The sequence below is a fragment of the Pleurodeles waltl genome, chromosome 3_1 (genome assembly GCF_031143425.1).
Source record: "Pleurodeles waltl isolate 20211129_DDA chromosome 3_1, aPleWal1.hap1.20221129, whole genome shotgun sequence".
Lineage (NCBI taxonomy): Eukaryota > Metazoa > Chordata > Amphibia > Caudata > Salamandridae > Pleurodeles > Pleurodeles waltl.
This window is the reverse complement of record NC_090440.1, coordinates 208,592,283-208,605,456: the sequence shown is the minus strand read 5'-3', so window position 1 is coordinate 208,605,456 and position 13,174 is coordinate 208,592,283. Positions and strand designations below refer to the sequence as shown.

At 43.7% G+C, this 13,174-nt stretch overlaps 1 protein-coding gene across 5 annotated transcripts in view; it reads right to left on the bottom strand.

Annotated features, from left to right (window-relative positions):
• Positions 1-13,174, bottom strand: part of UBL7 (ubiquitin like 7) — a 192,991-nt gene that overhangs the window by 157,389 nt on the left and 22,428 nt on the right. For all 5 annotated transcript variants that reach the window (XM_069222209.1, XM_069222210.1, XM_069222208.1 and 2 more), the window contains exons 3-4: positions 9,886-10,005; positions 8,843-8,925 (exon numbers count right to left, since the gene is read on the bottom strand). In XM_069222209.1, the coding sequence (XP_069078310.1) occupies positions 8,843-8,925; positions 9,886-10,005 (203 nt within the window). The remainder of the gene's footprint in view (positions 1-8,842; positions 8,926-9,885; positions 10,006-13,174) is intronic.

Sequence of the window (13,174 nt, the reverse complement as noted above, 5' to 3'; positions counted from 1 at the left end):
TATTTATTTTTTTCAAGTGTCTGACTTTTAGTTCATCCCACATCACCGGATGGGTATTAGCATCACAAGAGTATTGGTAAGTTGTCAACTAACTTCTAGGTACTTTTAACAAAGTGGCTGATTGCTTGTCTTGTCTGACGGAGTTTGATGATGATCTAGAAAACTCAGGTAGCATGGTGTTAGATGATAAAATGAAAACTGAAGGATGTGCTATGTAATTGGGATCTATCACCCAGGATGAGTGTGGTCCTTGTGCCAGCACCCCCCCCCCCCCTGCAGTTTCGGGCCTAGCTACCAGCGCTCTGCCTCTTCTGACCCACAAACCCCACCCGACGCACCGCACCCGCCTGTGTGATACTGTTTTTTTTTTTTTGTCATCCTGGCTGTCCTCCATCAGTCTGTGCATTACTGTTCATTGCAGTTGCCCTGTTGCAGTTTGCTCGTGTGTCTGCTCCCCCTCTTTCATCCACTTCACTGTTGGCTTGTGTGCCTGTTTTACCTCATTTTCACCCACTGTCCTGTTACTGTCATAGGCTCTGTCTTTCATTGTTTTATGCTCTAAGTCTGTCTGTTATTCTTGTGTGCACCGCGGCTTTTCCCGCTGTGCCTTTTGCCCCACTCACTGCATTGCCACACACCTTCCTCCTTAGGACCTACTTAATGGAGGCCGCAGTGCAGCTGGGTGCAGCTGGCGAGCCACAGCCATGCCAAAGGCAAGCCCATTTGTGCCTGTCTGCACCTGGACCACGCCCAGCGCCAGGAACCCTGGCCCGAGACAACCCATTGATACTCTTCCAACAAGCTCCAAACACTGGACCACAGACGAGATAACTACTGCTGCTGTATCTCATCCTCTGCAAGGACCGCTCCCCTGTCATTGCTGCCACTTCTCCTTCAACAGAGGACCCCCCCACCCACAGTGGCTCCCTGGCCACATCCCTCCGAAGACCACAAATGATCCAGAACTGCTTCACTGCATCCTTCTCAACGCCGGATCGCTCTGCAAGTACGCCACTGAAATCTGGGACACTGTCACCACCCTTACCCCCGATGTAATCTTCATCACTGAGACATGGCCCAACACCTCCTCAAACCCGGACATAGCCACCACAACACCAGGCATATACAAGATGATTCACGAGACCGCACTAACAAACAGGGGGAGGCATCGCCATCATCCACAAGGAAACAATTCAATGCAGCACAACTGAAGATGATCCAACACCGATCATGGAACACCTCAACTTCCAACCGATGCTAGGACCACTATGAGAGGCACCCTCACCTACCAACCGGACAGACCGCTGCTCACCTTCTGTGATGCCATCTCAAACTCCATCGGCCTCCTGCTATCAACTCTAGACACTACATCCTACTCGGTGACCTCAATTTCCACCTTGATAACACCAGCACCCTACAGGACAACATGAGACTTACTCAACTGGTCACGTATCCCAAACACAAAGCAGGCCACACACTGGACCCAATCTTCACATCCAGCGACAAAGTCAAATTGAGCCACACCAGAGATCACCTGGTCTAACCACACCATCATCCACTTCACCATAACAGAGGCCCAGAACAGCACCACCAAGCCCCCCAAAAACAGCACACCGCAGTTGGGCAAAGTAACGGAAACCCAGTGGATGCAGGCTCCCAGCACAACCCAAGCCGAAGGCACATCAAACAAATAACAGGCCGTCCAGAACTTCTCTGGCTGGATCACCAAGGTCACCAGCAGAGTTGCCCCTATGAAGACAACCAGAACCAACAAAGCATCAAGGCAAGCCAGCTGCTACACCCTTAAGCTGAGAACTATCAAACTCGACTGCAAACATTTAGAGAAACCATGGCCCTCAATAACTATAACCAAGGCTTTAAGAACGCCAAGACAGCTGCCCTCGTGAACCACATTGGAGCGAGCACCTACCGCTCAAGAGAACTCTTCAACATAACTAAAGAATTTTCCAGCCCTTCAGTCACACAGACCACCATCCGCCTCTCCAAAGAACTCTGCTACACCCTATCGGACTATTTCCACAGCAAAATAGCCAACAACTAGATACCTTCACCCGACAACTCATCGAAATCAACAGACAATCTCAACACAACCCTCTCAGCCATGAGCACACCAACAACGCCATCACTTTATGGACACCGCTCACCATGGCAGCCACTACAAACATCATGTCCTCTATTCAATCTGGGGAACCCAGCGACCCCTGCCCCCACCACTTCGACCTAGGATCAATCGAAATAGGAGTAGGACTCACCAACATCATCAACACCTCCATCACCACGGCAACCATTCCCAACTAATGGAAACATGTGAAGGTCAGACCCCATCTGAAGAAACCCTCCGCCAACCCAGGCGAACTCAAAAAACTACAGGTCAATCTCCCTGCTCCCATACCCCTCCAAAGTATTGGAGAAGGCTTTCAACATCCAGCCCACCTAATACTTGTAAAGAAACAGCTTGCTGGACGCCTCCCACAGCACAGAAAACAGCCTTAATTGTTGTCACCGACGACATCAGATCCCTCCTTGACTGCAGAGAGACAGCAGCCCTGATCCTCCTAGATTTTTCAGCAGCATTTGACACAGACCTTAACCACCACACACTCATCAACAGACTCAACAGCATCAGCATCCAGGACAACACCTTCAAGTGGATAGCCTCCTTCCTTGCAGGAAGGACACAAAGGGTCCATCTGCCACCCTTTATCTCAGAATCCTAAAACAATCTGTGGCATACCCCAAGGATCCTCACTCAGCCCAACACTATTCAACACCTACAAGACCCCATTCGCTGACATGGTCAAATCCCACGGACTCAGCATCATACCCTACACAGACGACATTCAACTCATCTTCCCGCTCACCAAATACCCTCTCCACCACCTGAACAAACTTCAGCAATGCCATGACCAGTGTCACCGACTGAATGAGAACTCACTGCCTCAAGATTAACTCAGAGAAAACCGAAGTGCTCATCTCTGAGAAAAAGACCTCCATATTAGACAACGTCTGGTGGCCACCAGAGCTAGGTTCGAAACCCACCCCAGGTGACTTCGCTCGCAACCTGTGCTTCATCCTCAACAGCAAACTCACCATGAAACCGTAAATAAATGCAGTCTCCGCATTCTGCTTCCACAACCTCCACATGCTCTACAAGATCTTCAGATGGATCCCCCACTGGCATCAGAAAGACTGTCACCTAGGCCCTCATCATAAGCAGACTTGACTGCAGCAACGCACTCTACGTATGCATCTCCACCCAACACCTCAATAGACTCCAGGTCGTACAGAACATTGCTGCCAGACTCATCCTAGACCTCCCTAAAGGAGCCCACATCACCCCCCACCTCAGGAACTCCACTTGCTCCCCTTCCAGAAGGTATGCCAGTTCAAGACTCATGCTTGCCTACAAAGCCTTACACAACCAGAGAGACCAAAATTCTGCTAAAACCATGGACAGAATGAAACATTCCGCCCACCCCTAATGCTAACGTGTGTTAAGGGTAATATTATAAATGGGTGGAGAAAAGAAAAAAAGGTGACTGAACTTAAAAGTTTCTGGATGATCAAAGACAAACTGAGTTTTGCACATGGGTTGACTGTTAGAAGTATTCTCCAAGTGGAGTGAGATCAAATCCGTTAACACAGAGTCCAGGTAAATAAGACTTTTTTTTAAAAAGTTTGTATTTATTATAAAACAGGAAAAGTAATTTTTAGTACATTGGATGAAATGCACAAATTGATAGAGCAAGATTAATAAAAACTGGATATAACAAAAAATAGTGGAAATGTAAGATAAATAAATGAATAGAAATGTAAATGCAGTTATGCTGAATAACAGAATTAAATAGGGTCTTAGTTCACCATGTTGGTCCTGTTCATATCCAAACACAGACCTAAAACATATGTTATGTATTTGTCCTCCTGTTTCATCATTCTGGAGACTAGTCTGGCAGCAAATTAACAAGATCTTCAAAATTAAAGCTCCCTTTTCCGTCACAAATATTTTTCTTGGTAGTTTGGTTTCACACTGTCTTAATTCAACCCAGAGATATAAATTGATAGATCTATTGATAGCTGTTGTATTACATTTAATAGCATGGAACCAATTACAATTAAAGATGGACCAGGACAAAGTCACAAGTTCTGGCTATCAGCAGTGGAACGCGAGCTGGCTACAGGGACCACTTAGGTACACTAAACACAGTACATTAATACTGGTTACGGAAAGATGTGGAGTCCTACGCTGAGTTTGTGTTGTGCAGCAGAGGCGATGCAAGGTCTGGGTGAGGAGAAGTGCAATACATCAGGCAGGAGATGAGATATGCTGGTTCTGTGAGAGATGGGCCACATCAGAGGAGATGCGTCTAGTCTGCTGTATCAACAGATGAATTGGCAGAGCACCTTCAGGCCACTTACAAGGGTCCAGGACTGGGGTGGCACCACTTGGGAGGGAAGGACAGGACACACAAACGGAAGAGTGCAGGTGCTGAGTTAAAGATTGTTGGAAGCCTTATCGGTCCTTGAGGCTTATGGTCGGGAGGTCAGCCAACTAGCCCTTGGAGTCACTCTGGGGTCCTGGGTTTAGAGATGCAGGCCCAGTCCTTCTCACTCAGGCAAGAAGGCAGCAGAGCCGCAGTCCTTCGTGGCAGAATCCACAAGTCCAGAAAGGTACTGAAGAGTTGGGTTTAAGGGTACAATATTTATACCTCGTACCTACTTTGAAGCAGAGAAAGCTTTTAGAGGTTTCAGACATGTTCTTTCTCCCAGTTCTAGCTCCAGCCTGTCTGGGGTCACAAAAGACCAGGGTCAAACCCTGTGTGAGAGTGCCTAGGCAGAGCCTTTGTGATGTGTAAATGTGGTGGATGACAGCTCCTCCCCCTCATTAACTCAAAGTGGCCCATCCTGTTAACACCTAGCTTTCCATTTGTCTTACTGTCTGGGAGCAATACACAAAGACGCACTGCCAGCTACACCTAGTCATGTGACCCAGGATAAGACGGCAGACACACCAAATGGTTAGGACAATAAAATTGCCAACTTTATAAAAGTGCCATTTTCAGAACTGTGGGAACAAAATCAGACTTTACCATTAACGAGGCCTTTAATTACACTTCTTTAGACACCAAACATAAACTGTCTACCTGCTCCCAACTGGAGGTTACAGCTTGTTAAATATAAGAAGGTAGGAAGGCCTTGCAATAGCGAAAAACTAACTAAAGAGTTTTTCACTAGCAGGACATGTAAAAGTTAAAAGTACATGTCCACCTTCTTAAATACACTGCACCCTACCCTCTGGGGCTCACCAGGGCTTACTGCAGGGGTGACATATGTATTAAAATGAAGGTTTGGGTCAGGCAAAAGGTTTACTTTGCCAGGTCAACAACCGCACTCAGACTGCAATGGCAGGCCAGACACGTTTGCAGGGCTACTTAAGCGGATGGCACAATAAGTGCTGCAGGCCCACCGGTAGAATTTAATTTACAGGCCCTGGGTACGTGCAGTAACACTTTACTAGGGACATACAAGTAAATTAAATAGGTCAATTGGAAGTAAACCAATGTTACCATGTTGAAAGGAGACAGCACAAGCACTAACACTGGTTAGCAGTAGTAAAGTATGCAGAGTCATAAAGGCTAACAAAACAGGAGGGTGAAGGCAAAACGTTTGAGGATGATCCTGCAGAGAAGGCCATGTCCAAATAGTGTGTGTTGCTGAATGCTGGGGATTGGTGTGACTGAATGAAAGAGAACAGCTCAAAGGAATTACGCTATGAAGTATGCAAGGTGAAAGCTATCCTTTGAGTGCATGTAGATGAGTGGTAATTTATTGCCTGCTGCTAAAAAGGGTTTTCTCCACCTATGCAGGTGCCATCAACAACTGAGACGGACATATCCGGAATATGAATGAGTGTCACTTTGTTGCTACTGGATGATAATATTGCCTTGCATCATTAGATTAGGATTGCTATTCTCTATGATGGTAAACGTGTTATTAAATGTTTTCTTGATAGCCATATTGTGTAATATTTTTGTTAAACGAGGGAGGTGTATGGTATTTGAGAGCTTTGACTGAAGCAGTGGAACACTAAACAGATTTCCCAATCTGAAACACTCTAAGAGGGTGTTGTAGAATGTCAAGAGTGTGGTGGCTGTGAAGGGTGTTTGGCTGATGGTAGAAGCTATGACTGAGCTGCCAATAAATAGAATTGCTGAAAAGACTTACCTGCAAGTTGGAGTCATTTACATGTCTCACGAGGAATCCAAACATTCTCACACAAAGAGGCATCACACTAGTACCTCCAAGGCAATACAGCAGAGAGAGATCCTCAAGAAATTATCTACTTTTAAAGACTAGTGTTCATAGATTTTGGAAACGCAAGTAGCCAAATTACCAACTGGTGATCAGTGTGAAATGTAAGATAACTTACCAACTAAGAAAGGTGAAAGGGTGTCATAAGAGGACTAATTGCACAATAATGCATCTACGGATCCCGGATTCCAATAATGATGATTCAGTGGGGGGTCCCAGGGTTCCAGTACTGATAAGGTGGGGGTCAACAGAAGTCAAAAGGCGGGGAACTACTGGCTTGGACCTTAAAGAAACTAAATTAGTGATAGGTACGCACACAAGATACACCCTCTGGCGCTCAAAAACCATACATTTAAAAAAAACTAATTAAAAAGCTTTCAGAACACCAAAAGTACTATCCACTGCAATCCAGACAGGCCAGAACTGTGCAGAAATGCATTTGCCAGACAGCCCACATCAATACAAGTCTATACCATTGGCCATTGTGCAACCCAAAAACTGGTATGAAAGATTTTGATTAACTAGCTAACATTCAGTCTTGAAGTCTGAAACTCATTTTAACAACCATAGGATTTTAACCAACTAATAAGGTGTGCAATACGTCCTCACCTACATAGGTACAATGCACAACTAGCCTGTTGAGGTACAATGCATGAACAGGTTTTCAAGTCCATTAAAAATTACGTTGTGGTCTCCCACCATAATAGATACATGTTAGAAGATGCTATGATTGGTCTCTAACAGTAGTTACCACCATGCCCCTGGCTTTTGGATTTTAAGTCCAAAAGACATTAAAACTTTTGAAACCTAAACCTTTTCAGATACTCTTAGTCACATTTGCAAAGATGTTTCTACCACAATTTGAATAGGCTCAACAAAAGGGTCACCCACTAGTAAGCAATCCTCAACCAGGCACATGCATACCACATGCAGATCAGATAGTCTGTGGGTGGATGGTGGGCTGAAGAGAAAGAAAAAAGGGGTGCAATAGAAAAAGCTTAAGAGGGTGATCATTCCTGGTTTGTGGAGCAAAACATTCTATCTAATACCCAACCAGATATCGGCCTCTAAGAACATAACCATCCTATCCCATAGCCCTGCCAACTAAACAGGACAGGGATCCAATTTTCCAATTCTCAATAAGGATGAGCAGCCCAAGATTTCTGGTTATTTGCCCATTCCAGAAATAAATCATAACACCATGCATTTAAAAATCATTGTTCACAGTATACCCTCATGGTATCGGCAACTCACCAAGCAGTTTAATCCGTGAGATGAAGTACTGAGAATGCATTACATTTTTTTTTTTTTTTTTTTTTTTTTTTTTTAAATGAACGCAACTACTATAACAGCAGTTAAATATTCCTTAACTATTTATTAAAATACAGGAATAAATGTAATATTACACCAGTATGGTATAATATTAGGAGAGGGTGAATAACTATGTTGATATAGGCAACAAGTGGCTGTTCCAGGATGGAAAAACCTTGCAAGCAGGTGAACACTCTCAAGCCTGTGAGTTTGTGATTCTGCACAATGACTAACGAGGCCTATTCCAACTCCTAGACAGGATCAGACATGTTCTCCTCTGACGGGCAGGAGTAAACGTTTGTCCAGAGTGGGAATGGAGAAGAACACTGGTGATACTGATGTGAGCGTAAGGGAAGAGATTTCTACATGGGAGAACAGTACTTGCCTCTTCGAAGAGAAAACAAAGACAGCATGTGTAAATGCAATTTTGTGATGTTATTACATGTGTAACTTGGCCCATTTACACATAGGAGTTCTGCTTGACAGCGGAGATTATTTTAGCTAGGCAGGTGCATTTCTGAAATGTGAGGCTACAAAATAAATGTATCCATCTTAATCAAACACAAGCACACACCCATGGGATTATTTTAGACTTGGGCCCAGAATGTTTTAAGCAGCACATTGGCAACTAGGACAGAAATGTCGCTGGAATGATCTACAGAAGGGAGTCTTTGGTTGTCAACGGAATAATTCAACAACAACTGACTAGAGATGCAGTGGCAAGGTAACAACAGACTAGCAATTTAGTGTGTGAGGGTTAAACGACGAGTTGTGGATTGGGAAAGGGCATAGGGAAAGATTGTGGATAATATTGCAAAGGGCAAATATCGAAACTGTCACCTAAAGTAGGAGGAAGAAATGACTAGTTCGAGGAATCCATCATTCTAAAGGAAGAGGGACAAGAAAGGTCACGAGTAAAGGAGACTGAGGCTATCTACTACAGTCTCTGGCACAAACAGTGGTAAGACAGACAAATGGCAAGACGAGACTATTGATAAGAGTCAAATCTTCACAGCTCTTCTGCATCTCAAACTTCAACTGCAAAATACGAGCTTTCCGAGAGTTCAAAAGAGCTGACATCTAATTCTTGGTCACCAACATAACCTTTCAATGCAAATGTAGGCCTGAACATGGCGCTACATGGTTCTGCTCGAGTCTTGACATTGACACACACGATAATGACGGTCCCATGTGTACTCACCGCCTCTCGGTAGCCAGCACTGCTGTGAAGAGCATTGTGCAAGACTCTGAACTCCCTGGCTGCAGCAGCTTTATCCACTGGCTCTGCAAAAGAAGAAATAAAGTTTTGCGATAGGAAATACATGCTAAATTCATCAGTACTATGCAGTAGTACAATACCATGTTTTTGGGATATTATCTTACACCTTAAAACAGCTTCTTATAGTGCCCAACCTAAAGGTGAGAACAGGTAAAGTGACTTACGCATTTACTCACAGATGGGGTGTGAGTAATCCTCAGATTTTTAGAGGAAGTGCTAAATCTAAAGAGAACTCACTGCAGCATTTCCTGCCTCATAAGAATAGCACAATATTACCCATTCACAAACTATACTCAAATAATGAGACAGCAGAAATAAAAGGACTACAGATTCCTGGCCTAGTGCCTTTCTTTACTGAAACTGTAGACAATGTACAATACAGGGATGCAAACGAATCCTATTGGGATGACACTACAAAAAAGAAGCCTGCAACCCAGAGAATTGAGAAAGCCAAACAGACATATGCAGGGGGCTTTTGCTAAGATATACTCCTATGTGTTCCGGGTTTTTAAGTTTGAAGGGTCAAGCAGGAAATTACTTTCAAGACCAATGACAGGATAAATAAAGTGGTGCACCAATAAAGAAGGCACGATAAAACTGCATTTTTAGTTGGAAGAGACAACTATTTAAGCTTGTGTCTGTAAGGCGATCTCCACATGGCTCGAAAATGGGTACAATGGAATGAACACAGAAAATAAATTTCTCTCCCTCATAGACCTCTTCCATCACCCCGCTTACTAATGCTTCTCATTTATTTCGACCATGAGAGAAAACCAATTCACACAAAAAGTTTAGATGTGGTGGACTGATGAAGTGCCACTAAAAAGAACACGGGAGGAACTCAGTCCATAAAATTAAGCCTTGTCTTTGACACATCAGGTATCAAAAGCAAATAATTAATAAAATCCTGAAATTCTGTTACATGAATAAGCCCACAAGCACAAGAAGAATGATCTTCTGCTCACCTGCCATCTCCTCTGGCTCAGGCCACGACTTGCGGAGCACATGAATAGTAGACCCAGGCTGGATCCCATAAAAATCTAGTGTCTGGGCATCCTTCAGCTTTCGACCACAGTAAACTAGTTCTAAAAGACAGAATAAGAAATAGGGAGTCAAATATGACAGAATTACCATACTCTATTTAATAAATGCATGGAACACTACATTATTAAACTAATCAGAATGGATGTATTCAAAGCGTACTTGAAAAGAGCTTGTCAGTTCTGGTCTTGCTTACACAGTATGAATACAATATAGAATAAGGGTGGGTGAAATTCTCTTTTTTTCCTGTGACTTTCGTGACATTCTACAAAACATTAGTTAAATTACAATTTGAAGGAGAAATGTTTACACACTTTAACAGAGTGGCATGAAACAATGCAAATTGAACATACAGAATTTAAGTGATCTGAAGGAACAGCATCATCATGGTGGGGAAGAGGAGATCAACTAAATCAAGCACACTGTAGGAACTAAAATTCTTTTGAATTATTTTTGTCAACAGTGTTCCAAGTTAAGTAGAATATCCTTTTTTACTAGGTACATGTGACATGAAAGACAACACTCAAAATAGGGAACAAAAACAAGGAGCAAAACTGCCATCAATTTTACAACTGTAGCTAACTGGCAAGCTGACGAGAACAAAAACTACACAGGAATATTGGTGGCGGCGTTTAGAAAAAGTGAATTAATTTTCTGTATCATTTTGTGAACCCCATATAATTTGTCAAGTTAATGATATTGATCATCTGCTTTACATAGTGTTGAAAATTTGCCCTGTCTGCAGGAGCACCCCAGCTTTTTGCGTTCTTTTGCTGAACCGGCTTTTGTTGGCCATGGGACTTTGCACATTTTACTCCTGCTAATCACTAGTGCTAAACATGGTAACACTTGTATAAATATGACTGGGTTATTTCATTTACTTGTAGGCCCCTAGTAATTGGTGCTACTTCTAGCCAGGACCTGTAAATTAAATGCTACTAGTGGGCTACAGCTCTCATTGTGCACCCAATAAAGTACCACTCTAAACCATGTCTCTAGGCATGCTTCTGCAGTCTGGGTATGCAGTTTTAAACTGCGATTTAAACCTTTCAAAATAAACTTTTGCATAAACCTTTAATACTTATGCCACTCCGAAGGTAGGCCCTAAATGGCCATAAGGAAGGTTAAATGGTATTTAAGTGGGGCACGTATATTTAATGATGCATATGTCCTGACAGCGAAAACTCCCCACAGTCATTTGTTACTATAGCAAGGCTGGTTCTCCTACTGGAAAACACTGGGTTACGTATAACTTATAATGCTTAATTTAAGTTCCGGAGCAGATAGAAAAATGATTCAAGGATTCATTTTAATAGTAAATTAAAAAACGATTTTAAGCTAAAATTGAATTTTATGTTACTATGTTAGAAATAACACTTTAGGAGGCTTGGGTGTGGAGAGGGTTTTTTCCCTCCTTGAGCAGGATGGCCCAGGGGGCTGAGTCAACCCCCCCTCCCAGAACATCAAAGGATGCCTACCCAGTCACTGGCAGATGTGGCTCACACCTAGACCTGCCTCCCTTTATCTTAACATACACTTTGGCTCTAAAAGTAGTGAGAGGGCGGGGGGAGCTGACCCAGAACTCATTTGGAGTGACCACAAGGAAGCGTTTACCCATTTCCATAGCCACACCTGTGAGTGGGCACAAATAGGTCTGGCAAGGGGAAGAAGGGTCCTGCCATGTTTGCTTTAGGGAAAGAGGGTAACCTGGGGTTTAACTTGCAGTAACTCGGATGAGTGCTGCAAAGGTAGGCAGGGTCAACACTGGGATCTTTTCTCCTATTGGTTAGGGAGTGGTCAGGAGTTTTTCCACCCACCCACTGGGCTTAAAAGGGGCACTCCAGAACCCTTCTCAGAACACTCCCAGGCCTGTGAAGATCAGACGTATTGCCCTGCTGTCTAACACCTGAAGGATGGATGACTGGATCTGCTGGTATTGAACCCATGGCCCCAGATGTGGCTCCAGGAGTCAGTTGGCTGATCTCCTTTTTGAGCTGCAGGGACACAACAAACTTCAAGGGCATTTCCTTTCAACTGCCCAGTTGACCTGTACCAACTGTACCTAACCTGGACCCGGGCGGTGGCCTCTGCTGGAGTAATAACCCTCAAGTGCTGCCCCCATGTCTTGGACCCTTGTCTGGTGTTGGAATGAACTCCTCCTGTCCCCAAACTGCAAGAATTGTGACTGAGATGCTTTGCAAACTTTCTGCTTGGAGAATTCAGGGCTCGAAAAATCTACTTGACCATTTGCTATGGAGAGTTTAAGTTTATGAGGTCGAGCTATTTTTAGATCCTACTCGCCCCTTCTGCAGAGTGGACAAAGAACAGCTGTTCTGTTCAGACAGAAATCAATTTAGCAACTAAGATGCATTTAAATCTTATTCTGGTCACATTTGCTCTGTGTGCAGAGACAGGTCAAAAGTGAGTTTGTCTTCTTCCAATGCAAATACTTTTTCTTGTGACTGCAGAGTTTCAAGATTTTGTAAGGTGAACTGTTTGACCTATGGGAAATGAAAGGCTGTTGGTATCAGGTTTTTCCTAACACACAACATTTATATAACTAAGTCAACTTTACAAACATTTCAAAATACATCACAGTAGCTGTGAAATAATTTTTTTTTTTTTACTTCTGTGTGATGAAAAAAATATTAGGAATAGGATGAAAAAAAGTCAGAACACTTTTCCCGGTGATATACAAATGATAAATGTTTTTCTGAAACCCAATTTTCACAGTTTACTTGTTAATACACTATATAGTTTTATCAGTAAAGCTGCAAGTTAGTGGGAAGGTTTTGGACATTTCTTGGAAATTTACTGTGTAAATGACAGTGCGCTACCACATCATGCTTTAGTAATTTATTTATTAAAATTGAGTGTTTAACCCCTTGGGTGCCCAGGACGTAACGGTTATCTCCTTGTTTGCACCGCTCGGGTGCCGAGGACGTAACCATTATGTCCTGATATTGGCTCACAGGGGGAGCACTAGCGCTCCCCCCGATCGCCTTGCACCCCCCCTCCCATGGGCAGGGATGGAATGGGAAATCGCTTCCCCTTCCACCCCTGGTCGCGTTTGATGACATCAGCATGCGATTGAGCGCTGCCCTCATCAGAGGCTGTCCCCACCGAAGCTCGGCTTCCAGCGCAGATCGGAAGAGAAATGCCCTAGCATTTCTCCTCTGATCACGTGGAGGGGGCGAGAGAGGCATCAAAGGA